The following is a 27,508-nucleotide window of genomic DNA, read 5'->3' on the forward strand; positions in this document are numbered from 1 at the left end:
GTTGCTCAGAAGAGAGAGCTCAGTGCATTTATAATGTTATGCAATCAAATAATAAAAATGTGGTGAGGTATCGAAGTGAGGTATTGCATTTTTATTTAGCTTTGGTTCTTCATTTTTTTTAAATTTCTGGCATAATGATGGTGGATTATGTCCAGTTTATCATTCTGCACTAAAATAAATATGCTTTATTAACTTTCATTAACTGAATGAAGGTGAAATATAAGAACAAAGAAATGAATGATTATCGGCAAAATATAACGTACATTAAACAAAATGTGTGGGCATGCTGCATTAACAAAAGTCGCTTGTTAAATTGAAATGGCTACCTGACTGAAATGGCTAACAAAAATTCACCACACAAAAAAAATCACAATGAGACTAACTAAAATGTGTGTGTGTGTGTGTGTGTGTGTGTGTGTGTGTGTGTGTGTGTGGAGAGAGAGAGAGAGAGCAGGGCTTGGCAGAGGGACTTTTATTAGCCAGGGAAGTCCTGTAGAGGGAGACAGGGGGATACTGGGAAGTTCTCAGGGCATGGGTCACTGGCTGCTCAGCAGACTGGAATTAACGCACAACAAGAAAACAATAAAGTCAACCTAATGCAAATGTTCATATCACTAAATCTGCAAGGGGCCAATGACACGCTGGTTCATAGGCAAGTGCAGCCAAGCACACCAATCAGAGGGCCTGAGTGACCATTAACCTGAAACAATCAGCTTCTTAATATGCCAATATTTTGACGTCCGCATGAAGAGCTCACCGTAATCAGGTCACACTCTCCAAACCAAAATGTAACATGCATGTGTGAACTATAAAATTCACATGCTGACTGGACATTAAAAACATAAATATGTTTTCAGACAAATAGGCAGTGGATATTTCTATGGGCTCTAGGCAGGGATGGGCAAAAAAGACTAAATACAATGACTAAATACCCTAAAGATCAATGTATCAAAATAAACGATAAAACACTTGAAATGTATTTAACTAAAATAGATGTTGTATTTAAAAATATAGAAATACATTTGCAAGTAGCTGGCCCGAACAGCAACAGCATTTTCAGTAAAGGTTACAGAAACTTTTTACTTGCTATGACTGATATGTTCTTTATCTACCTTAGTTGAATGCACTGACTGTAAGTCACTCTGGATAAGAGTGTCTGCTAAATGAACAATATTAACTGCAAAGCACACTGGTTATTATTATTGGCCTTGTTTCGAGGTCATGTCTAGATGGGATACAGCTTAACCTAATTCTCCTAACCTGCTATGTTAATTATCCTAACCTGCTGCGTAAGTTCTCCTAAACCTGGTACGAAAAGTCAATTTTGACAAAAGCTGTATCCCTTCTAGACAAAACCTTGTTTCGGGGCGGAGATCATTAGAATAATACTCAGCATACTCCATTTCTGTATACACGTTTATATTTAGTTCATTTAGCAGATGCTCTTATCACAATATAGTGCCAACAGACTTCTGATACCAATGCAGGGTGAAAGAGGGCAACAAAATGGTGAACCGCTATAAAAAATGGTATAGAAAAGTATTTTGTAGTTCAGCCCAGTGTAATCCAAATGACAAAATACTTCAAAGTAATTTAAATACATATAACAGAAATACTGCCCATCTCGCGCTGTAGATGTGTTGAAGTTTATTTTCAACATTAAAAGGGAAAAATATCCATACAACCAAATGAATCCATACAACCAAATGAACATTTTCGAAAAATTCTGAGTAGGTCAGTGAAACAAAGACCAGTCATTATCAGTCTCATCAGGTCCTTTGTTTAAAAAGCCAGGCTCCTGGACACTAATCCTTCACATATCCCATGTGAGGGTTGATTTAAATATGATGATTCTATCTCTCTCCTCTCTCTCTGTCCTGTCAGGCCTCACACCCTCCTCAACCATCACACTCCTTTAATGACCACGCTGTAAATCTTTTGTTTTTAGAGACAAATAAATGATTGGTTTAGCGAGCAGCCAACCACAACTTATCAAGATAGCCGGATAGGGATACTGGAGTATACCTTACCTTCGCCGACTGGTGCATGTTTTTATATTTAAATTGAACAAAACTGATAATTATTTCTGAGGTATTTCCTGTGGTACAGTATGTTTCTTTTTCCTTAAATGAAGCGATTTAAGAAATCACTGCTCCTCTCCTCAGTTAGCGGCTTAGGTCTGTTTGTGCTTCCTAAATCTTCAGATAGAGAGAAATCCATCAATGTGTGTGGGGGCCCGGCTATCTCTCCAGCTGTTTTAAACACACACATCACTCAAAGTACTGTATACTCAGAGTAAACCACTTAATCTATGACCAACTCACAACCCCTCCAACTGTATCCCATACCACAACCCCTCAGACTGTATTCCCCTACAGCAGGGTTTCCCAAACTCTGTTTGGTTTTTGCCCTAGCACTACACAGCTGATTCAAATAACCAACTCATCATCAAGCTTTGATTATTTGAATCAGCTGTGTAGTGATAAGCAAAAACCAAAACGTGCACCCAGGGGGGGCCCCAGGACCTGCCCTACAATGATGGGGAGTAGTGAACAACACTTAGTTCAACTAGTAATTTAATTACATTTTGTTGTAGCTTGGTGGTAGTTGAACTAAATTCAAATCTTGGTCAGTAGTTAATTACACACTATGTTTTGTCTCAAATAAAACATGGGTAAAGAACGATTTTCGGCATCAGACCTGCCTAATTATCACTTCAAACATTCTGTTAACATCTGACTCCACAGTGATCTGTTCTTGTAATTTCAGATTTAGACATGAAATATACTGAACAAAAATATAAACACAACATGCAACAAGATTTTACTGAGTTACAGTTCATATAAGGAAATTAGTCAATTTAAATAAATTCATTAGGCCCTAATCTATGGATTTCACATGACTGGGAATACAGATATGCATCTGTTGGTCACAGATACCTTAAAAACAAAGGTAGGGGCGCGGATCAGAAAGTCAGTATCTGGTGTAACCACCATGTGCTCCATGCAGCGTGACACATCTCCTTTGCATAGAGTTGATCAGGTTGTTGATTGTGGCCTGTGGAATGTTGTCCCACTCACTCCTCTTCAATGGCTGTGCGAAGTTGCTGGATATTGGCAGGAACTGGAACATGCTGTCGTACACGTCGATCCAGAGCATTCCAAACTTGCTCAATGGGTGAAATGTCTGGTGAGTATGCAGGCCATGGAAGAACTGGGACATTTTCAGCTTCCAGGAATAGTGTCCAGATCCTTGCGACATGGGGCTGTGCATTATCATGCTGAAACATGAGGTGATCGCGACGGATGAATGGCACGACAATGGGCCTCAGGATCTCTGTGCATTCACATTGCCATCGATAAAATGCAATTGTGTTTGTTGTCCGTAGCTTATGCCTACCCATACCATAACCCCACCGCCACTATGGAGCACTCTGTTCACAACATTGACATCAGCAAACCGCTCACCCACACAACGCCATACACATGGTCTGTGGTTGTGAGGCGGTTTGGACGTACTGCCAAATTCTCTAAACCAACGTTGAAGGTGGCTTATGGTAGAGAAATGAACATTCAATTCTCTGGCAACAGCTCTGGTGGACATTCCTGCAGTCAGCATGCAAACTGTGCACACCCTCAAAACTTGAGACATCTGTGGCATTGTGTTGTGTGACAAAACTGTGGTCCTCTGTAGCTCAGCTGGTAGAGTACGGCGCTTGTAACGCCAAGGTAGTGGGTTCGATCCCCGGGACCACCCATACACAAAAATGTATGCATGCATGACTGTAAGTCGCTTTGGATAAAAGCGTCTGCTAAATGGCTTATTATTATTATTTATTATTATAAAACTGCACATTTTAGAGTGGCCTTTTATTGTCCCCAGCACAAGGTGCACCTGTGTAATGATCATGCTGTTTAATCAGCTTCTTGATATGCCACACCTGTCAGGTGGATGGATTATCTTGACAAAGGAGAAATGCTCACTAACTGCGATGTAAACAAATGTGTGCCACAACATTTAGAGAAATAAGCTTTTTGTGAGTCTGGAAAATTTCAGGGATCTTTTATTTCAGCTCATGAAACATGAATCCAACACTTTACATGTTGTTTTCATATTTTTTGTTCAGTGTAGCTTGGATGAAGTTAACTAAAGTTACTTTTAAAAAGTAGTTAAGTAAACTATATGTTTAAGGGTAGCTTTATTGTAGCTTAACTTCTTCCAGTGTGAAGTAATTGGTAGCTTGGTAAACTATATTTTCAGAGTAGATTCCCCAACAATGAACCCCTACCACAAAATAACCCCTCCGACTGAATCCCCTACCACAACACAACCCCTCAGACTGTATCCCCTAACACAACCCCTTCGACTGTATTTCCTGATGACTAATCCTGAATTTAAATTTAGTTGCTTTATCAAATCACTCCATACATCAGTCTGAACCTGCTATCCTATACGTTTTGTGTGCTGACATCAAAATAACGTCATTCATGATTTGTGTAGGCCGGCTCTGGACCAACCCATCGTTTTCTGGGAGCAATCAGAACAGTTTGAATGTGTTCGCATTCAAGAAGTCGTTGGGTAGGAAGCAAATCCAGACTCATCCTGGAGAAAAAACATTAGTGGGCGAGGCGCTGTGGATGGTAAGCCAGACAATGTATCCCTTACCACAGCAAAACCCCTCAGACTCTCCCATCTACACCGAGATGGGCAGAACAGAAGATATAGGCTAGACGTGGAAGTGGTCAAATCCTCTTCGTTATGTCTTAATTCTTCAGACTTATATTCTCTAAAAGCTCAAATCAATTAACTGGTGTTTTTGTAAGGATGTAAATGATGTAATTACCCATGAAAAAAATTATAACAGAGAAAGATATGTAGGGATATTACCAGAATAAACCAACTGCAATATCTCAAACCAAATAAATACCTACATATCTTTGGGTAGGTTAGGTTTTCATGTGACAAGTAAACTACACCTTTTTAACGCCGTACCCGCGTCTCCGCTGTTTGCTGCCATAAAGTACCTGATGGGTGTTAAGCTCGGCACTGTTATGCCTATTCCCTGGATGGGTCGTAAATCTCCCTTCACACCCACGGCCCTTAGCGAAAGTCAACTTGCACCTTGTAACCAGCTCACTGGAAGATTTGATTACACCTTTCCATTCCCGGGTCAGAGCTTAAGTACAGGGAAGGGAATGTCGTCCGGCGTCTCGCTAAGTGACCACTAACGGGAGCGCCGACGTCCCTAAAAGGGAACCCAAGTCTCACCCGCCTTTTTTCATCTGAGACCCCTCTCACATGTCCGAGGGTGATTTCTCCCTAAATATGAGAGAATGACCAAAGGAGAAGAGAGGAAGAGGGTGGATGTGGAGGGGAAGGAAGGAAGAAAGAGTGTAAAATTGAAGCATTCTGCCTCTTTAAAGAGGTTTTGGCCTTAAGGTAGCGTGGCCCTTTCAGCCTGGGCTTTAGCCGCAGCACTACAAAGGTCTGGCCATATAAAACTGTCCTACTCATTAAGCCACTTCCTTGTGTAAGCATAGGTGACCATTCTATACTCCGAGCACTTCAACAATCACAGGGACGCAATCTGTTTTAATTACCTTTGTTTAATATCCGGGGAACATTCAAGAAAAACCCTTGAATGAGTAGGTCTTCTAAAACTTTTGACCGGTAGTGTATATATACAGTACCAGTCAAAAGTTTGGACACACCTACTCATTCAAGGGTTTTTCTTTATTTTTACTATTTTCTACATTGTAGAATAATACTGAAGACATCAAAACTATGAAATAACACATATGGAATCATGTAGTAACCAAAAAAGTGTTAAACAAATCAAAATATATTTTATATTTCAGATTCTTCAAATAGCCACCGTTTGCCTTCATGACAGCTTTGCACACTCTTGGCATTCTCTCAACCAGCTTCACCTGGAATGCTTTTCCAACAGTCTTGAAGGAGTTCCCACATATGCTGAGCACTTGTTGGCTGCTTCTCCTTCACTCTGCCGTCCAACTCATCCTAAACCATCTCAATTGAGTTGAGGTCAGGGGATTGTGGAGGCCAGGTCATCTGATGCGGCATTCCATCACTCTCCTTCTTGGTAAAATAGCTCTTACACAGACTGGAGGTGTGTTGGGTCATTGTCCTGTTGAAAAACAAATGGTAGTCCCACTAAACCCAAACCAGATGGGATGGCGTATCGCTGCAGAATGCTGTGGTAGCCATGCTGGTTAAGTGTACCTTGAATTCTAAATAAATCACAGACAGTGTCACCAGCAAAGCACCCCACACCATAACACCTCCTCCTCCATGCTTTACGTTGGGAAATACACATGCGGAGATCATCCGTTCACCCACACCGCGGTTGGAACCAAAAATCTCCAATTTAGACTCCAGACCAAAGGACAAATTTCCACCGGTCTAATGTCCATTGCTCGTGTTTCTTGGCCCAAGCAAGTCTCTTCTTATTATTGGTGTCCTTTAGTAGTGGTTTCTTTGCAGCAATTCGACCATGAAGGCCTGATTCACACAGTCTCCTCTGAACAGTTGATATTGAGATGTGTCTGTTACTTGAACTCTGTGAAGCATTTATTTGGGCTGCAATTTCTGAGGCTGGTAACTCTAATGAACTTATCCTCTGCAGCAGAGGTAACTCTGGGTCTTCCATTCCTGTGGCAGTCCTCATGAGAGCCAGTTTCATCATAGCGCTTGATGGTTTTTGCGACTGCACTTTAACCTCTACTGGTTTGGTGTCCCGAAATTGGGACAGCTGTTGCTCAATATGGATAATGTGACTACAATGACGTTGTAAACAAAAGCTAATTTTCACGGACATATACATGTATTTTATGGGCAGAAAGCTTAAATTATTGTTAATCTAACTGCAGTGTCCACTTTATAGTAGCTATTACAGCAAAATAATACCATGCTATTGTTTGAGGATCGTGCACAACAAAAAAACACTTTTGTCATGGCAACTGGTTTGATACATTTACCTCTGAAGGTAAATAATGTACATACATTCAGTAATCTTGCTCTGATTTGTCATCCTGAGGGTCCCAGAGATAAAATGTAGAGTTGTTTTGTTTGATGAAATCAATTTTTATATCCTAACACGATCTATGTTGTATACAGCGTTTTGCCTGAGTTCTGACTCGTTCACCTTGCTACAAAACATAATATAAACGCTACACTTTGTTTCACCCAGTCAAGTTCAGTTTTTCTGCGATCCTCAGAAACTCAAGAAGGAAACCTAACGTTTATTCATCATTCTGCATGACGTATAGGCTACACAAAAGCTATTTGAGCCCACCAAGAACTGACATGATTACGCACCAATGAGGCGGGCGGTGTTCACTTGATTGACTGTATCTTGGTTCAATGACCACCTATCGTTTCGAAACATAGCTAGCTAGATAGCCAATGAGCTGGGCTTTACATGAGTTTGAGATGGTCCTTTGTCCAACAAACAGCCATTTTGTAAGAGATGTGCGTATTAGGGTTAGTTCCTTATATGAATCAGACATGGCGAGCGGTAGTTACACTACGCATTGGTTAGTTATGGTCGACAAAATTTAGCAGGAGAAGCAAAAACGTACTTCAGTGGAAAACCTACTAAGACTGTTAAAGCTAAATTGAACTTCAAGTATACACATTTGTATGAGATGATTTGAGAAATATATACATATATATAATATATAGACCTGAGGCATGCAATGGATTTGTATAGCCTGTGTGTATGTTATGGTGGTGACGTGCTGTGTTTTGTTTATTGCCTATTGCTCCACATATTTAAAGAGGGTTTATTTACAACCTATGGGGTATAAGATGTTGGGAATAGTGGCATAGGAGAGTCTGAAATTAATTAAATACCCTAACCCTAAGCTATGTTCAATGTCATCAGCATTTTCCAGTGAGAAATGCTCAGTCTGAAGCCATTCGGCTATGGTTTTCACAGCCTTATAATAATGATACAAGTTATACCAGCTTAAGTGTAGTGATTGTTCCCCATACTTTATATATATATATAGATATGTATTGTGTATTTGATGTATTGATGCAGTGCTCCACCCCCTAATAGTACATTTGAGTTCTAACTGATTTTTAAAAAAGAATACTAATTAGCGGTAGACTCCTCCATCCCCCACCTATTCAAATGTAGGACCTGGATCCTCCATTCTGACCCCTTGGCTCTCTCTACCTCCACACCCACCTCGCCGGCCATCTAGATGTGTGATGGTTAGTGTCTTATGTAGGGAAGCTAATAATCCATCATGTATGACATTCCTGGGAGTGTGTAAACTTTACTTTTTTATTACCATAGCATTTTTGTATGTTCTCTATAGTTATGTACTTGAAAATATATCAATTTACCAATTCGGCCACTTGGGTACATTTGGACAAACTCGTAAGGGACAGCTTGGAGTCTTGATGGAAAATATTACGCTGTCTTCTCACTTTTCAAAGAATCAGTCTGAAACTTTGCACACACACTGCTGCCATATTGTGGACAACATCTGAATTACATCTAGAATACTATCTTAATATATGGCCTGTCTCTTGCATTTCAAATATGAGGCAACAATTTTTTTACAGAAAACTGATGTTTTTTGGTTTGTATGACCTTTTACCAGATATGTGTTATACTCTCCTACATTAATTTCAAATTTGCACAAACTTCAAAGTGTTTCCTTTCAAATGGTATCAAGAATATGCATATCCTTGCTTCAGGTCCTGAGCTACAGGCAGTTAGATTTGGGTATGTCATTATAGGCAAAAATTGGGAAAAAAAAGGATCTTAAAAGATTAAGAAACTTTAAAAGTTATTGAAATGTTCTGTATTGTCTGACCTTCATGTCTTAAAGTAATGATGGACTGTTGTTTCAATTTGCTTATTTGTGCTGTTCTTGCCATAATATGAACTTGGTAATTCACCAAATAGGGCTATCTTCTGTATACCCCCCTACCTTGTCACAACACACCTGATTGGCTCAAACACATTAAGGAAATAAATTCCACAAATTAAGTTAACAAGGCACACCTGTTAATTGAAATGCATTCCAGGTGACTACCTCATGAAGCTGGTTGAGAGAATGCCAAGAGTGTGCAAAGCTGTCATCAAGGCAAAGGGTGGCTATTTGAAGAATCTCAAATATAAAATATATTTTGATTTCCTTAACACTTTTTTGGTTACTACATGATTCCATATGTGTTATTTCAGAGTTTCGAAGTCTTCACTATTATTCTACAATGTAAAAAATAGTAAAAATAAAGAAAAACACTTGAATGAGTAGGTGTGTCCAAACTTTCACCGATAGTGTGTGTGATATATATATATATATATATATATATATATATATATATATATATATATATACACATATATACATACATACAGTTGAAGTTGGAAGTTTACATACACTTAGATTGGAGTCATTAAAACTTGTTTTTCAACCACTCCACACATTTCTTGTTAACAAACTATAGGTTTCGCAAGTCGGTTAGGACATCTACTTTGTGCATGACACGAGTAATTGTTTACAGACAGATTATTTCACTTAAAATTCACTGTATCACAATTCCAGTGGGTCAGAAGTTTACATACACTGAGTTGACTGTGCCTTTAAACAGCTTGGACAATTCCAGAAAATGATGTCATGGCTTTAGAAGCTTCTGATAGGCTAATTGACATCATTTTAGTCAATTGGAGGTGCACCTGTGGATGTATTTCAAGGTCTACCTTCAAACTCAGTGCCTCTTTGCTTGACATCATGGGAAAATCAAAAGAAATCAGCCAAGACCTTAGGAAAGAAAATTGTAGACCTCCACAAGTCTGGTTCATCCTTGGGAGCAATTTCTAAACGCCTGAAGGTACCACATTCATCAGTACAAACAATAGTATGCAAGTATAAACACCATGGGACCACGCAGCCATCATACCGCTCAGGAAGGAGATGCGTTCTGTCTACTAGAGATGAATGTATTTGGTGCGAAAAGTGCAAATCAATCACAGAACAACAGCAAAGGACCTTCTGAAGATGCTGGAGGAAACAGGTACAAAAGTATCTATATCCACAGTAAAACGAGTCCTTTATCGACATAACCTGAAAGGCCGCTCAGCAATGAAGAAGCCACTGCTCCAAAACCGCCATAAAAAAGCCAGACTACGGTTTGCAACTGCACATGGGGACAAAGATCGTACTTTTTGGAGAAATGTCCTCTGGTCTGATGAAACAAAAATAGAACTTTATGGCCATTGTTATGTTTGGAGAAAAAAAGGGTATGCTTGCAAGCCGAAGAACACCATTACAACAGTGAAGCACAGGGGTGGAAGCATCATGCTGTGGGGGTGCTTTGCTGCAGGAAGGACTTGTGCACTTCACAAGTCATCATGAGGAAGGAAAATTATGTGGATATATTGAAGCAACATCTCAAGACATCAGTCAGGAAGTTAAAGCTTGGTCGCAAATGGGTCTTCCAAATGGACAATGACCCCAAGCATACTTCCAAAGTTGTGGCAAAATGGCTTAAGGACAACAAAGTCGAGGTATTGGAGTGGCCATCACAAAGCCCTGACCTCAATCCTATAGAAAATGTGTGGGCAGAACTGAAAAGGCGTGTGCGAGCAAGGAGGCCTACAAACCTGACTCAGTTACCCCAGCTCTGTCAGGAGGAATGGGCCAAAATTCACCCAACTTATTGTGGGAAGGCTACCCGAAACGTTTGACCCAAGTTAAACAATTTAAAGGCAATGCTACCAAATACTAATTGAGTGTATGTCAACTTCTGACCCACTGGGAAAGTGATAAAATAAATAAAACCTGAATTAAATCATTCTCTCTACTATTATTCTGACATTTCATATTCTTAAATAAAGTGATGATCCTAACTGACCTAAGACAGGGAATTATTACTAGGATTAAATGTCAGGAATTGTGAAAAACTGAGTTTAAATGTATTTGGCTAAGGTGTATGTAAACTTCCGACTTCAACTGTGTGTGTGTGTGTGTGTGTGTGTGTGTGTGTGTGTGTGTGTGTGTGTGTGTGTGTGTGTGTGTGTGTATATATATATATATATATATATATATATATATATATATATATATATATATATATATATATATATATATATATATATATATATATATACACACACACATACATATATATATATACACACACACACATATACAGTCGTGGTCAAAAGTCTTGAGAATGACAAATACTAATTTTCACAGTCTGCTGCCTCTGATAGGCGCGTAGACAAGATGGCGTATTGAATAGACAGCGGTACAAATCACCTCAAGATAAAAACATTATATTCAAAATCAGTAAGTTAGACTAAATATTAGCATTTCATATATTCGCAGTTAATAAAATTCTATGTGGATAATAACACAAAACAAATCATAAGGCTAGAGAAATATATCGACAAATATTACAACAACACGCAACACCCAAACATGGCGGAAGATAAACGAGGAGAACCAATCCCCAAGAGAAAACGCGACTCGACTGATACAAATGATTTATGCTTTTCACCACTGGGTCTGGTAAGTGTGGAAAGCGACCTGTTGAAGTCAATAAATGACAAACTGGGCATACTAGAGCTGGTCAGTAAGGATGTAAAGGAGTTGAAAGCTAGTCTTGAAATGAGTGACGAAAAAGCAGCGATAATGGAGAAAGAAACCAAAAAATGTAAAGTGACAGTCATTAAGATGGAAACGGACGTTAGGGAACATAAAGAGGAGAACAACCTTCTGAGAGAAGCCTTACTAGACATCCAAACTAGATCGATGAGAGAAAATCTAGTACTTACGGTATTCAGGAAAAAGAGGGAGAAGTAACTGAGAATATTGTGAAGGACTTCCTTCTTACAGCGCTGCAGATTCCATTCGAGGTTGTCGACAAAATCCAACTCGAACGTGTACACCGTTTCGGACAAAGAGGACAGAAATACGAGCGTCCAATCGTTGCCAAATTTGCTTTTTTTAAGGATAAAGCAATGGTTAAAAGCCTAGGTAAAAGACTCGCTGGCACGAAAATAGGCATGAATGATCAGTTTCCGAGGGAGATTGCAGAAAGGCGCAAAGTTCTATATCCAATCTTCAAGGAAAATAGATTAAAAGGGAAACGTGTTGCACTCGTTGTCGATAAACTGTATATTGACAACCAAATGTTCCGAGACACAAAGATTACTCCATGGCTATTCTGAAAGTTCTAATAGAGGAGTCGAATAATGGAACACCCAATACTAGCAATGATAGGGATTGTAATATTAAAGAACATGTATAGTATTTCATAAAAGGATAAGACGATATAACAAGAAAAGATAACAAGCATAATAATACATCTTCAAATACAACTAATTAGAACATTGCATTTTTGGCAGGCAATTGTTGTTTTGGCGGACGGTTGTTGTGGTTGGTCCTGTGTTCTCCCTGGCATCCTTTCCCCCTAACGGCAGGTGTGGGATGCTGGTGCGCGCTCAGCCCCTATCCTCCGCAATCAGCCATGTGGAGTGCGTTTTTGTGTTTGGAAAAGTCTGCCGTTGAGTGAGTGAGAAGGGAAATGGTTGCATATCCCAGAGCCAACGGGTGTCTATGAGCAGGGGTTGTGAGAGGGAGCTTTCAATTTTGTGTAGATGAGGGATATACAGTGGGGGGGAAAAGTATTTAGTCAGCCACCAATTGTGCAAGTTCTCCCACTTAAAAAGATGAGAGAGGCCTGTAATTTTCATTATAGGTACACGTCAACTATGACAGACAAAATGAGGAAAAAAAATCCAGAAAATCACATTGTAGGATTTTTTATGAATTTATTTGCAAATTATGGTGGAAAATAAGTATTTGGTCACCTACAAACAAGCAAGATTTCTGGCTCTCACAGACCTGTAACTTCTTCTTTAAGAGGCTCCTCTGTCCTTCACTCGTTACCTGTATTAATGGCACCTGTTTGAACTTGTTATCAGTATAAAAGACACCTGTCCACAACCTCAAACAGTCACACTCCAAACTCCACTATGGCCAAGACCAAAGAGCTGTCAAAGGACACCAGAACCAAAATTGTAGACCTGCACCAGGCTGGGAAGACTGAATCTGCAATAGGTAAGCAGCTTGGTTTGAAGAAATCAACTGTGGGAGCAATTATTGAAAAATGGAAGACATACAAGACCACTGATAATCTCCCTCGATCTGAGGCGCCACGCAAGATCTCACCCCGTAGGGTCAAAATGACCACAAGAACGGTGAGCAAAAATCCCAGAACCACACGGGGGGACCTAGTGAATGACCTGCAGAGAGCTGGGACCAAAGTAACAAAGCCTACCATTAGTAACACACTACGCCGCCAGGGACTCAAATCCTGCAGTGCCAGACGTGTCCCCCTGCTTAAGCAAGTACATGTCCAGGCCCGTCTGAAGTTTGCTAGAGTGCATTTGGATGATCCAGAAGAGGATTGGGAGAATGTCATATGGTCAGATGAAACCAAAATATAACTTTCTGGTAAAAACTCAACTCGTCATGTTTGGAGGACAAAGAATGCTGAGTTGCATCCAAAGAACACCATACCTACTGTGAAGCATGGGGGTGGAAACATCATGCTTTGGGGCTGTTTTTCTGCAAAGGGACCAGGACGACTGATCCGTGTAAAGGAAAGAATGAATGGGGCCATGTATCGTGAGATTTTGAGTTAAAACCTCCTTCCATCAGCAAGGGCATTGAAGATGAAACGTGGCTGGGTCTTTCAGCATGACAATGATCCCAAACACACCGCCCGGGCAACGAAGGAGTGGCTTCGTAAGAAGCATTTCAAGGTCCTGGAGTGGCCTAGCCAGTCTCCAGATCTCAACCCCATAGAAAATCTTTGGAGGGAGTTGAAAGTCCGTGTTGCCCAGCGACAGCCCCAAAACATCACTGCTCTAGAGGAGATCTGCATGGAGGAATGGGCCAAAATACCAGCAACAGTGTGTGAAAACCTTGTGAAGACTTACAGAAAACGTTTGACCTGTGTCATTGCCAACAAAGGGTATATAACAAAGTATTGAGAAACTTTTGTTATTGACCAAATACTTATTTTCCACCATAATTTGCAAATAAATTCATTAAAAATCCTACCATGTGAATTTCTGGATTTTTTTTCCTCATTTTGTCTGTCATAGTTGACGTGTACCTATGATGAAAATTACAGGCCTCTCTCATCTTTTTAAGTGGGAGAACTTGCACAATTGGTGGCTGACTAAATACTTTTTTTCCCCACTGTACATTTTTAAATATAGTATACATCTAATCTATTTGTTATTGTCCTATCATGATGGAACGATCCCCAACCCTATATGCTGGACACCCATCCGAGCGACCCATACACCAAAGAGAAGTTCACATCTGTGTTATGGACCTGCTGTGAATTGCCTATATGCAGCCTAAACAGATAAATAAATGCGGTCAGAGACTTACTTGAGCAGCATCGCCCCCTCAAGATTCTGAGCCTGCCTGGCAGGGTTGGTCCTACAAAGCCAGAGCCCCCGATGGGGGAGCATAATATACAAGGAAATTCTCAAAGCTGCTAATGAGAACCTTGACGACCTTGTACCTAGCCGGTGGGGATTCCTGTGGGGTACCCCCACCCAGATAGTGGCAGTGCTGGCAACACTGGCTGCAGTAACCCATGGGGAGGGGGGTCACACTCGAACAATCAGAGAGGGGGCTTACTATTGTGGCCCAAGTGGCACAAAATAATCAAAGGTATGACTGCACGGAGATGCTTGGGAAAATGGTTACAACGGAGGACCAGAGTGTTTGTGTCTCAGGTGAAGAGGGTGGATCTGATCTCCATCACCTAGGACTTAACATAGATTAATCAAATCTCACATTGTTGTTCCCTTTTGCTCAATCTTGCATGCTTTCTCAAACGGCTATAAATGTATATGCATTCGTAAATCAGGTCCTTTCTTGAGTTGAGCTCTGGGATGTATCAACCATTGAGCATCTGATCTGGGGGGGGTTGAGTGTGTGAGCGTGTGTGGGTGTGGGTGTGAGTTTGTGTACAGCATCTGTTGCGGGGGGTGGGGTGGGGGGGTGGGATGGATCGCAGTGGTTGTTTGCTGAAGTGGTAGTTGCTTGTTAAAAATGTTATGTAATACAATGGCAATTCGGGTTATAGGTTAAAATCCTACGCATAAATGGCGACATTATTACGCACATTAATTGATAATGATGGAAAATAAGATATTTGAATATATATTTTTTAAATAGCTATATAAATATATTGAGGTGAGAGCATTGGAAATGCTTTTGGCGGTTGACCTGCTTCTGTTTTGTGGGTGGCACTATGTGATGTTTTCGATGGATGGGTCCTGGCCCCTCGGGGGCATAGGGATGCAGAGGGACAGGGGTGGTATGCTGATCACTGGGATGATGGCCCAACTTGGGATGGGGAGGGGTTTTAGAGGGGGAATTAGTGGAGAACAATTGGAGGGTTATTTAGTAACATTGCAAATACCATGGTATAGCTACAGTGAGGGAAAAAAGTATTTGATCCCCTGCTGATTTTGTACGTTTGCCCACTGACAAAGAAATTATCAGTCTATAATTTTAATGGTAGGTTTATTTGAACAGTGAGAGACAGAATAACAACAAAAAAATCCTGAAAAACGCATGTCAAAAATGTTATAAATTTATATGCATTTTAATGAGGGAAATAAGTATTTTACCCCCTCTCAATCAGAAAGATATCTGGCTCCAAGGTGTCTTTTAAACAGGTAACGAGCTGAGATTAGGAGCACACTCTTAAAGGGAGTGCTCTTAATCTCAGTTTGTTACCTGTATAAAAGACACCTGTCCACAGAAGCAATCAATCAATCAGATTCCAAACTCTCCACCATGGCCAAGACCAAAGAGCTCTCCAAGGATGTCAGGGACAAGATTGTAGACCTACACAAGGCTGGAATGGGCTACAAGACCATCGCCAAGCAGCTTGGTGAGAAGGTGACAACAGTTGGTGCGATTATTTGCAAATGGAAGAAACACAAAATAACTGTCAATCTCCCTCGGCCTGGGGCTCCATGCAAGATCTCACCTCGTGGAGATGCAAGGATCATGAGAACGGTGAGGAATCAGCCCAGGACTACACGGGAGGATCTTGTCAATGATCTCAAGGCAGCTGGGCCCATTGTCACCAAGAAAACAATTGGTAACACACTACGCCGTGAAGGACTGAACTCCTGCAGCGCCCGCAAGGTCCCCCTGCTCAAGAAAGCACATACACAGGCCTGTCTGAAGTTTGCCAATGAACATCTGAATGATTCAGATGAGAACTGGGTGAAAGTGTTGTAGTCAGATGAGACCAACATCGAGCTCTTTGGCAACTCAACTTGCCGTATTTGGAGGAGGAGGAATGCTGCCTATGACCCCAAGATCACCATCCCCACCATCAAACATGGAGGTGGAAACATTATGCTTTGGGGGTGTTTTTCTGCTAAGGGGACAGTACAACTTCACCGCATCAAAGGGACGATGGACGGGGCCATGTACCGTCAAATCTTGGGTGAGAACCTTCCCTCAGCTAGGGCATTGAAAATGGGTCGTAGATGGGTATTCCAGCATGACAATGACCCAAAACACACGGCCAAGGCAACAAAGGAGTGGCTCAAGAAGAAGCACATTAAGGTCCTGGAGTGGCCTAGCCAGTCTCCAGACCTTAATCCCATAGAAAATCTGTGGAGGGAGCTGAAGGTTCGAGTTGCCAAACGTCAGCCTCGAAACCTTAATGACTTGGAGAAGATCTGCAAAGAGGAGTGGGACAAAATCCCTCCTGAGATGTGTGCAAACCTGGTGGCCAACTACAAGAAACATCTGACCTCTGTGATTGCCAACAAGGGTTTTGCCACCAAGTACTAAGTAATGTTTTGCAGAGGGGTCAAATACTTATTTCCCTCATTAAAATGCAAATCAATTAATAACATTTTTGACATGCATTTTTCTGGATTTTTTTGTTGTTATTCTGTCTCTCACTGTTCAAATAAACCTACCATTAAAATTATCATGTCTTTGTCAGTGGGCAAACGTACAAAATCAGCAGGGGATCAAATACTTTTTTCCCTCACTGTATGTATACTGTACCTAAGAAAGTAATACTATGATATCATAGGTAGGACTGGTGGAGTTGTCGTACATGCAGCTAACAAAAATATTAAAATATGGAAATGTCTGCTCTACCCAAAATTACAACAAACTAATTGCAGCATTACCGCAAAAATGGAAGAGGAAATTGGAAGGGGGAAAAAGTAAGGAACTTGTCCGTCTGCCTTGCATTAAAGACAATAATTGGTTAAAGAAAACTGTGATAAATAAAAAAGTATACCAGTTTCATTTAAGGACCAAAGGATTGACAGACGTCCCATATAGATTGCAAAATAGTTGGGAAGAGATTTTTGACGTACCGATTCCATGGCATAGTGTTTATGAACGGATACGCAAAACAACGCCGGATTCAAAACTTTGAATTTTTCAATTTAAATTATTATATACAATTATTGCAACCAATAGAATGTTATTTGTATGGGGGATACAATCTTCCCAGCTCTGCAGATTTGGCTGTGAAGAGACAGAATCATTAGATCATTTGTTTTGGTACTGTCCATTTGTAGCTTGTTTCTGGACACAGGTCCAGGAATGGCTGAAGGATTGCAATATTTGCATGGAGCTGACCCTGCAGATAGCACTACTAGGTGATCTGAAAAGTCATAGTCAATCGATCAATAATATAATACTACTTTTAGCAAAGATGTTTATTTTCAATTCACAGACTGTAGAAACAATGAGAATAGAAAGGTTCAGAACTGTTGTAAAACATCACAGTACAGTTGAAAAATATATGGCAAATAGAAATCCAATATGGATGGTGTTAAGAGATAGATGGGTGGTGTTGAATGGAGCTGAAGGATGGGACTAATAACAACAACTAATAACAACAAGATAACTAGTGTAAGACATGCTGTGTCCTTAAAAAGTATATAGGTTATATATTGTGAGCTTTTGTGAAAGAGCACAGTTACAAAGATATGGCATACAGAAGCATACCAGATGGACATCATGAAAATGATCGGAGGAAGTTCAGGAATAAAAACAAACAAAATATAATTAGTGACTGTGTCCATAAAATATATATAGTATGTATTAGCATGAAGTAGAGGCCTAAGCATTGTTGTTCACTAGTTTACTCCAATTAGGAGGGGATGGTGGAGTTGGAAAGTAATAAAGGGAAATATATATTTTTTAAAATGATATGTATGTATGTATGTATGTATGTATGTATGTATGTGTGTATATATATATATATGCGAGAGAAAAAAATATATAAAAGTCTGCTGCCTCAGTTTTGATAATGGCAATTTGCATATACTCCAGAATGTCATGAAGAGTGATCAGATGAATTGCAATTAATTGCAAAGTCCCTCTTTGCCATGAAAATTAACTTAATCCCAAAAAAAACATTTCCACTGCATTTCAGCCCTGCCACAAAAGGACCAGCTGCCATCATGTCAGTGATTCTCTCGTTAACACAGGTGAGAGTGTTGACGAGGACAAGGCTGGAGATCATTCTGTCATGCTGATTGAGTTAGAATAACAGACTGGAAGCTTTAAAAGGAGGGTGGTGCTTGAAATCATTGTTCTTCCTCTGTTAACCATGGTTACCTGCAAGGAAACACATGCCGTCATCATTGCTTTGCACAAAAAGGGCTTCACAGGCAAAGATCTTGCTGCTTGTAAGATTGCACCTAAATCAACCATTTATCAGAACATCAAGAACTTCAAGGAGAGAGTTTCAATTGTTGTGAAGAAGGCGTCAGGGCGCCCAAGAAAGTCCAGCAAGCGCCAGGACCTTCTCCTAAAGTTGATTCAGCTGCGGGATCGGGGCACCACCAGTGCAGAGCTTGCTCAGGAATGGCAGCAGGCAGGTGTGAGTGCATCTGCACGCACAGTGAGACGAAGACTTTTGGAGGATGGCCTGGTGTCAAGAAGGGCAGCAAAGAAGCCACTTCTCTCTAGGAAAAACATCAGGGACAGACTGATATTCTGCAAAAGGTACAGGGATTGGACTGCTGAGGACTGGGGTAAAGTCATTTTCTCTGATGAATCCCCTTTTCGATTGTTTGGGGCATCCGGAAAACACCTTGTCCGGAGAAGACAAGGTGAGCGCTACCATCAGTCCTGTGTCATGCCAACAGTAAAGCATCCTGAGACCATTCATGTGTGGGGTTGCTTCTCAGCCAAGGGAGTGGGCTCACTCACAATTTTGCCTAAGAACACAGCCATTAATAAAGAATGGTACCAACACATCCTCCGAGAGCAACTTCTCCCAACCATCCAAGAACAGTTTGGTGACGAACAATGCCTTTTGATGGAGCACCTTGCCATAAGGCAAAAGTGATAACTAAGTGGCTCGGGGAACAAAACATCGACATTTTGGGTCCATGGCCAGGAAACTCCCCAGACCTTAATCCCATTGAGAACTTGTGGTCAATCCTCAAGAGGCGGGTGGACAAACAAAAACGCACAAATTCTGACAAACTCCAAGCATTGATTATGCAAGAATGGGCTGCCATCAGTCAGGATGTGGCCCAGAAGTTAATTGACAGCATGCCAGGGCGGATTGCAGAGGTCTTGAAAAAGAACACTGCAAATATTGACTCTTTGCATAAACTTAATGTAATTTTCAATAAAAGCCTTTGACACTTATGGAATGCTTGTAATTATACCTCAGTATGCCATAGTAACATCTGACAAAAATATCTCATAACACTGAAGCAGCGAACTTTGTGAAAACCAATACTTGTGTCATTTTCAAAACTTTTGACCACGACTGTACATACAGTGCATTCGGAAAGAATTCAGACCCCTTCACTTTTTCCACATTTTGTCACGTTACAGCCTTATTCTAAAATGGATTATATTGTTTTTTTACCCCTAATCAAACTTCACACAATACCTCATAATGACAAAGCAAAAACATTTTTGCAAATGTATTAAAAACAAAAAACGGAAATATCACATTTACATAAGTATTCAGACCCTTTACTCAGCACTTTGTTGAAGCACCTTTGACAGCGATTACAGCCTCGAATCTTCTTGGGTATGACGCTATGAGCTTGGCACATCTGTACTTGGGGAGTTTCTCCATTATTTTCAAGCTCGGTCAGGTTGGATGGGGAGCATCGCTGCACAGCTATTTTCAGGTCTCTCCAGAGATGTTCAATCGGATTCAAGTCCGGGCTCGGGCTGGGCCACTCAAGGACATTCAGAGACTTGTCCCAAAGCCCCTCCTGCGTTGTCTTGGCTGTGTGCTTAGGGTTATTGTCCTGTTGGAAGGTGAACCTTCACCCCAGTCTGAGGTCCTGAGGGCTCTGGAGCAGGTTTTCATCAAGGATCTCTCTGTACTTTGCGACTTTAATCTTTCCCTCGATCCTGACTAGCCTCCCAGTCCCTGCCACTGAAAAACATCCCCACAGCATGATGCTGCCACCACCATGCTTCACTGTAGGGATGGTGCCAGGTTTCCTCCAGACGTGACGTTTGGCATTCAGGCCAAAGAGTTCAATCTTGGTTTCATCAGACCAGAGAATCTTGTTTCTCATGGCCAGAGTCTTTAGGCGCCTTTTGGCAAACTCCAAGTGGGCTGTCATGTGCCTTTTACTGAGGAGTGGCTTCCGTCTTGCTACTTTACAATAAAAGCCTGATTGGTGGAGTGCTCCAGAGATGGTTGTCCTTCTGGAAGGACCTCCCATCTCCACAGAGGAACTCTGGAGCTCTGTCAGAGTGACCATCGGGATCTTGGTCACCTCCCTGACCAAGGCCCTTCTCCCCCAATTGCTCAGTTTGGCCGGGCGGCGAGCTCTAGAAAGAGTCTTGGTGGTTCCAAACTTCTTCCATTTAAGAATGATGGAAGCCACTGTGTTCTTTGGGACCTTCAATGCTGCAGACATTTTTTGGAACTCTTCCCCAGATCTGTGCCTCGACACAATCCTGTCTCGGAGCTCTACGGACAATTCCTTTGGTTTTTGCTCTGACATGCACTTTCAACTATGAGACCTTATATAGACAGGTGTGTGCCTTTCCAAATCATGTCCAACCAATTGAATTTACCACAGGTGGACTCCAATCAAGTTGTAGAAACATCTCAAGGATGATCAATGGAAACAGGTTGCACCTGAGCTCAATTTCGAGTCAAATAACAAGGGGTTTGAATACTTAAGGTATTTCTGTTTTTTATATTTAATACATTAGCAAAAGTTTCTCAAAACCTTTTTTCGTTTTGTCATTATGGAGTATTGTGTGTAGATTTATGAGGAAATGTTGTTATTTAACCCATTTTAGAATAAGGCTGTAACGTAACAAAATGTGGAAAACGTCATTGGGTCTGAATACTTTCCGAATGTACTGTATATACAGTATATGAAAAATAAAACACTAATATATCTTCATTAGATAAGTATTCAACCCACTGAGTCAATACATGTTAGAATCATCTTTGGCAGCGATTACAGCCATGTCTTTCTGGGTAAGTCTCTAAGAGCTTTGCACACCTGGATTGTACAATATTTGCACAATATTATTTTTTACATTCTTTGAGCTCTGTTAAGTTGGCTGTTGATCATTGTTAGACAGCCATTTCCAAGTCTTGCCATAGATTTTCAAGCAGATTTAAGTCAAAACTGTAACTAGGCCACTCAGGAACATTCAATGTCATCTTGGTAAGAAACTGCAGTGAATATTTGGCCTTGTGTTTTAGGTAACTGTCCTGCTGAAAGGTGAATTTGTCTCATAGTGTCTGTTGGAAAGAAGACTAACCTAGGTTTTCCTCTAGGATTTTGCCTGTGCTTAGCTCTTTTCCGTTTATTTTTATCTTAAAAAACTCCCTAGTACTTGCCGATGACAAGCATACCCATAACATGATGCAGTAACCACCATGATAGAAAATATGAAGAGTGGTACTCAATGATGTGCTGTGTTGGATTTGAACATAAAGTTAATTTCTTTGCCACATTTTTAGCAATTTTACTTTAGTGCCTTAATGCAAACAGGATGCATGTTTAGGAATATTTTTATTATGTACAGGCTTCCTTCTTTTCATTCTGTCAATAAGGTTAGTATTGTGGATAACTACAATATTGTTGATCCATCTTCAGTTTTTGCCTATCACAGCCATTAAACTCTGTAACTGTTTTAAAGTCACCATTGTCCTCGTGGTGAAATCCCTGAGTGGTTTCCTTCCTCTCCAGCAACTGAGTTAGGAAGGACACCTGTATCTTTGTAGTGACTGGGTATATTGATACACCATCCAAAGTTTAATAACTTCACCATGCTCAAAGGGATATTCAATGTCCGCTTTTTTGTTTTTTTACCCATCTACCAATAGGTGCCCTTCTTTGTGAGGCATTGGAAAACCTCCTGGGTCTTTGTGGTTGAATCGGTGTTTGAAATTCACTGCTCGACTGAGGGACCTTACAGATAATTATATGTGTGGGGTAAAGAGATGAGGTAGTCAATTAAAAAATCATGTTAAACACTATTATTGCACACAGAGTCCATGCAACTTATTATGTGACTTTCTAAGCAAATGTTTACTTTGAATACTTATTGACTCAAGACATTACAGCTTTTCATTTTTAATGAATAAAAAAAACGTTGACATTATGGGGTATTGTGCTTAGGCCAGTAACAAAAAAATCTATATTTATAAATCAAGGGGTGTGAATACTTTGTAAAGGCAATGTATCTGTCTCATATGATCACAACATATATTTAAAAGGATTATTCAATATGATCACAACTTGGATTGCTTATCTAAGAATTCCCAACTTCTTTCCATTTCTGCATTTCTAAATTAAAGCAAACTGGGCCAATTTTTTATCTTCATCCTACTTTGTATAACTAATATGTCAAAATAAAATAAGAAAACGGAAAAAAACAAATAAACTTGGAACGAAGTCTGCCCTCTCTGCCACTGACGCAAACATTCTATTTGTACATATTTCAAATATCTAAACCATGAGATATCTAAAATATGCATGTCTTTGTAATCATGATTTAAAATATTTTCACTAATCTTTTTCGCCAAACAGTGGGTCTATTTAAGAGGCAAAAAAGCAGGCAGCAAAAACAAACTGAAGTCTCTAAAACACACTCACAGAAGATTTAAAAAAAACATTCTATACATTTCTTATTATGAATGAAGCAAGCCATGCAAACTGTTCAGAATGCATAATGAATTTTATACATCATATGTCAAATGAATTAGCATGTGGGACTCAGAGAGGGGGACAGGGGAGTCTCTGCTAATTGGCAGCGAGGCTTCATGCATAATTATGGGCAAAGCGGCTTCCTTCGCCGTGCTTCTGTGCCTGTAGCCGAATAACGAGGAGAAATACAAAAAAAGAAAAACAAAGGGCATGGTGATGGTTGGCCGGGGTGGGCGGGTGTGTGTGGAGGGTGGAGGTGGGGGGCAGCTCATCTTGACAGCAGCTCATCAAGAACAAGATAAACCCTGCGACTGCCAGTCAATATCCACACAACACACACTACCTCACGACACTTAGGCAATTACTGCATTTAGTTTAGCATATGAGAATTTAGAAGATTATTCTATTCTTTTTTTCTATAGCATTTTTTCATTATTGTTTTTGGACTGTGCAAATTCCCATTACTTTTGTGGTTTGTTCAACTATATTGATTTAATAATGAAATGTTTGTTATATAAATTGTTAATATAAAATGTGGTTAAGTTTCTAAGGCCCTATTAAATTAATATATATTTTTTTAAAGAAGTATTTTTACTAAAATATCTTTCTGTGCATTAATAATAAAAGATCACATATTTTAGATAAATCCAGGCTGTGCTAAAAATTATCTCGAGAGGGAGTTGAAATTACAATCTATTGCAAAAATAATTATTCAAAGTTGTCATTGTAAATGATAGGTTGTTCTTAATTGACTACGGGTTAAATAAATGAACTAAATTACTAACATTATAGGGACCAAACTAATATGGAATTCAGGAGTTTATTATTTTTCTATAACTGGCATGAAGAAATTGAAGAGAGTAACACTGATTCATATTGCTTCCAAAGAGAACCCCACTCTCTCTACAATCAATTAAGAAATATAATCTGCATATGACTGACGTGAGGATATTACAAACAGTTAATATTTATGAATAATTAACATGTCAATAATATAGATTTCTTTCCTCATGAAGAAAGTAATTGTGATAAAATCATTTTGTAAAAGTGTAAATTCATTTTTTTAAAAAAGTCATATAAATAAAAAAACATGATTGACTAAATGATTGATGCAATCGGTCAATAGCTAAACTGCAGGGGTATCCAACTCTTACCCTATGAGGCCCGGAGCCTGCTGGTTTTCTGTTCTACCTGATAATTAATTGCACACACCTGGTGTCCCAGGTTCAAATAAGTCACTGATTAGAGGGGAACAATGAAAAAACGCAGTGGAACTGGCTTCGAGGTCAGAGTTGAGTTTGAGGGTGCTAAAGAATAAGCTACCTTACTTAAAATGTACTATTTTGTAAGTCGCTCGAGATAAAAGAGTCTACTAAATGCGTGTGTGGGGGTGTGTCGTACCTGAGCAGACAGATGCAGCCACGGCAGCCGGAGGTGAGTCTGCAGAAGCCAAACCTCTGCTTGCTCTCGATGTTCGTCAGCACAAAGGTAAAGTTCTGACCCACCTGACTCTGGGAAACCCTGGGAACAGTCACCACACAAACGCACACGCACATACACGTAGGGGACAGAGAGAACACACCATTAACACACAACCAATTACCTCAAGAAATACAGAATTACCACACAGTCACCTACGGAACAGAAAAAACGAATCATTACTTCACAAGCACACATGGGACATTCATCAAGAGTTTCAGGCCAGGGAATCATGACAATCAGATCAGTGAAAGTAATGTAATGGTTTCAGTTAAATAGAAAATAAGAAACTCCTTATTACGACATTATCACCGCAGAGGACAGCAATGACAAACGTTTTATAACATTATTATAAAGATACAGTTTTTAAAATGTGAAAAGTAACTACTCACCTAACCCTAAGTCTAAGTCTCTCAACCTCACCCTGGATAGAAGGCCAAGTTAACTTCTAAACTTTTCTATATGATTCTGGCTACAGTCCCGGACTGTTGAGTGTCTGTGAGTTGGGTATGTGTATTTCTTATGAAGTTTCATCAGTAGATGGCAGCAGTAAAGCTTGTGTGGAGAACAGCACAGCACAGCTCAGGCTATCCCAACCCCCACCTATACAACAGCACTTTTCACATGTCATTTTCCAGGCTGCAAAATAAGAGCAGAATCCTCTACAGAGGGCTGCTTTTCAAATCAGACTGGTACCAACTCTAAAGATATAGTTATTCAGTCATCGATAAACACATGATACAAGCGAGACATACACATATGCACACAGACACAAATGCATACAAAAGCACACTCAGGGCACATACACACAAAATGGCACACCCACACTGTGGTGGGAGTGAGATCAAATGGCTTGGCATGGGTTGGGCAGGGAGCAAGGAGCAGACTGGCTTGGTGTTTAGGTGACTAAGAGAGGCTTTTGGCTTCAACTACACCACCAGCTGTTAACAGACAGACTCCACACGCCGTAGCTCCACGGTATACACACACATCTCTCCTGTTACTAAAACATATTAGTGTGGGGGTGTGTGGGTGTGTCCGTGTTGGTAGAGTACAGGACTATTAACAGGGGAGCAGGGGGAAGGAATCCTACTCCTACCTCTCCACATCGAAGGGGAAGCAGAACTTGGGTATCGTCCGGAGAACCTCCTGAGAACCAGAATAACACAACCACTGATTAGACAACACTAACATAACGTAAACAACACAAACAACAAACCAATTACAAAAACAACATTGTCACACTTCAGTAACAAGCCATTACAGATGCTTTAGATAATGCTCTTATAATGCTACTTATACATGTTTAAAAACTATGGAATACTCAATGTATTAATAGTAAGAACACTACTTATATAACGTTTATTATTAATAAATTAATGTATTTTTGTGTTCATACACAACCCTGTAAGTTTAGCCTAATCAAATTACTTGTTGAACAAAGACTAATTCAAAGTCTGATAGTGATATGAATAAAATAATCTAATTAAATAATTCAATTAGGCTAAATAACCTAAATACAACAGACACGACTAAATCCCCAGAGCTGATAAGTGTTTCAGTTGAGAGAATCAGGGAAAAGGTTTTCCTTTCTATAGGTCCAGACCCGCAGCTTAAATAATTAGCTACGATTACCTACAGTACATCGATTATCAGGGGTGATGTCGGTGAAAGAGGGAGGGAGGGCGGGAGTTAGGGAGGGAGGCAGGGATAGAGGGATGGAGGAGAGAAGAGAGAGAGAGACCTATAGGTGGTGGCAGATTGCTGTGACAATAGGCTAAGCAGCTCTGGGGTACGGAACGGGCAGGGGGGAGGTAGAGCCTTAAGGGCTTTACCTCCAAAAACCTCCCTGTGGGGGGGCAAGTAATTGGGGGACTGGAGCAGAGCTGAGCACCATATGGGTTAGCTGAGCCAGCCACCACTTCTGTCTGTCTGTCTGAGGTTGGTCCTGGGTCTGTGTGTCTGTCTAGTACAGCAGCCTAGCCATGGGGAACAACCACTGATCCCCCCCGATCACAAGACAAAGCTGCCTGCCACCATAACCAAAGGCAACAAGGAACACAGAGATATGAGGGTGGGGGTAGTGTGTGTGTGTGTGTCTTGCATATGTCTTGCGTATCAGTGTGTAGGAAGGCTGTGTGGCTATAAAACTGTCACACATGTCTGAGTCGCCACCGCCGTATGGACTACTATTATTAACCGCCATGTAGGCACACCAATATGTTTCAGACAGCCTAGCTTAGTGATGTACATATGTCACACAAACACACACATACCCCATCTCTCTACAAATAAAAACATATGGGTTGCCAGATTCCGGAACTGTCATTGCCCCGCCCACATGTGTTGACAGGAAAAGTGACAGTCCCTGAGCCATGGAGACTGACAAGACCACAGATACAACAAAAGTGTGTGTGTGTGTGTGTGTGTGTGTGTGTGTTATAGGCCTATATACAGACAAATAGATGGCCATCTCTCTCAATGTACACAACATTCCAACACCAACCCTCTTCCCTTCCGGAAGGCGCACAAACGTCAAGAATCTCTATCTCCCTTCCTTCTCCAACAAGCATCTCTCTCCCTCTGTCTCCCTCTCTTTCCTCTCCAACATCTCCCTCTCTCTCTCTCTCCATATCCCCCCCCCTACCCTTTCCCTCCCTGCCTCCCTCCTCCATTCTTCCAGGTGATGTGTACGGCCTCCAGTATACCAGAGGGATCTCTCTACAGGAGTGGCAGACTGGAGGGGAACCAATGTTGCCACTGTTGTTGTTGTTATTCCGTTGTACACTA

At 40.6% G+C, this 27,508-nt stretch overlaps 1 protein-coding gene across 2 annotated transcripts in view; it reads right to left on the bottom strand.

Annotated features, from left to right (window-relative positions):
• Window positions 1-27,508, bottom strand: part of LOC121540413 (DENN domain-containing protein 1B) — a 174,256-nt gene that overhangs the window by 86,060 nt on the left and 60,688 nt on the right. For both annotated transcript variants that reach the window (XM_041849264.2, XM_041849263.2), the window contains exons 4-5: window positions 25,818-25,867; window positions 24,641-24,760 (exon numbers count right to left, since the gene is read on the bottom strand). In XM_041849264.2, the coding sequence (XP_041705198.1) occupies window positions 24,641-24,760; window positions 25,818-25,867 (170 nt within the window). The remainder of the gene's footprint in view (window positions 1-24,640; window positions 24,761-25,817; window positions 25,868-27,508) is intronic.

Source organism: Coregonus clupeaformis, chromosome 26 (assembly GCF_020615455.1).
Source record: "Coregonus clupeaformis isolate EN_2021a chromosome 26, ASM2061545v1, whole genome shotgun sequence".
NCBI lineage: Eukaryota > Metazoa > Chordata > Actinopteri > Salmoniformes > Salmonidae > Coregonus > Coregonus clupeaformis.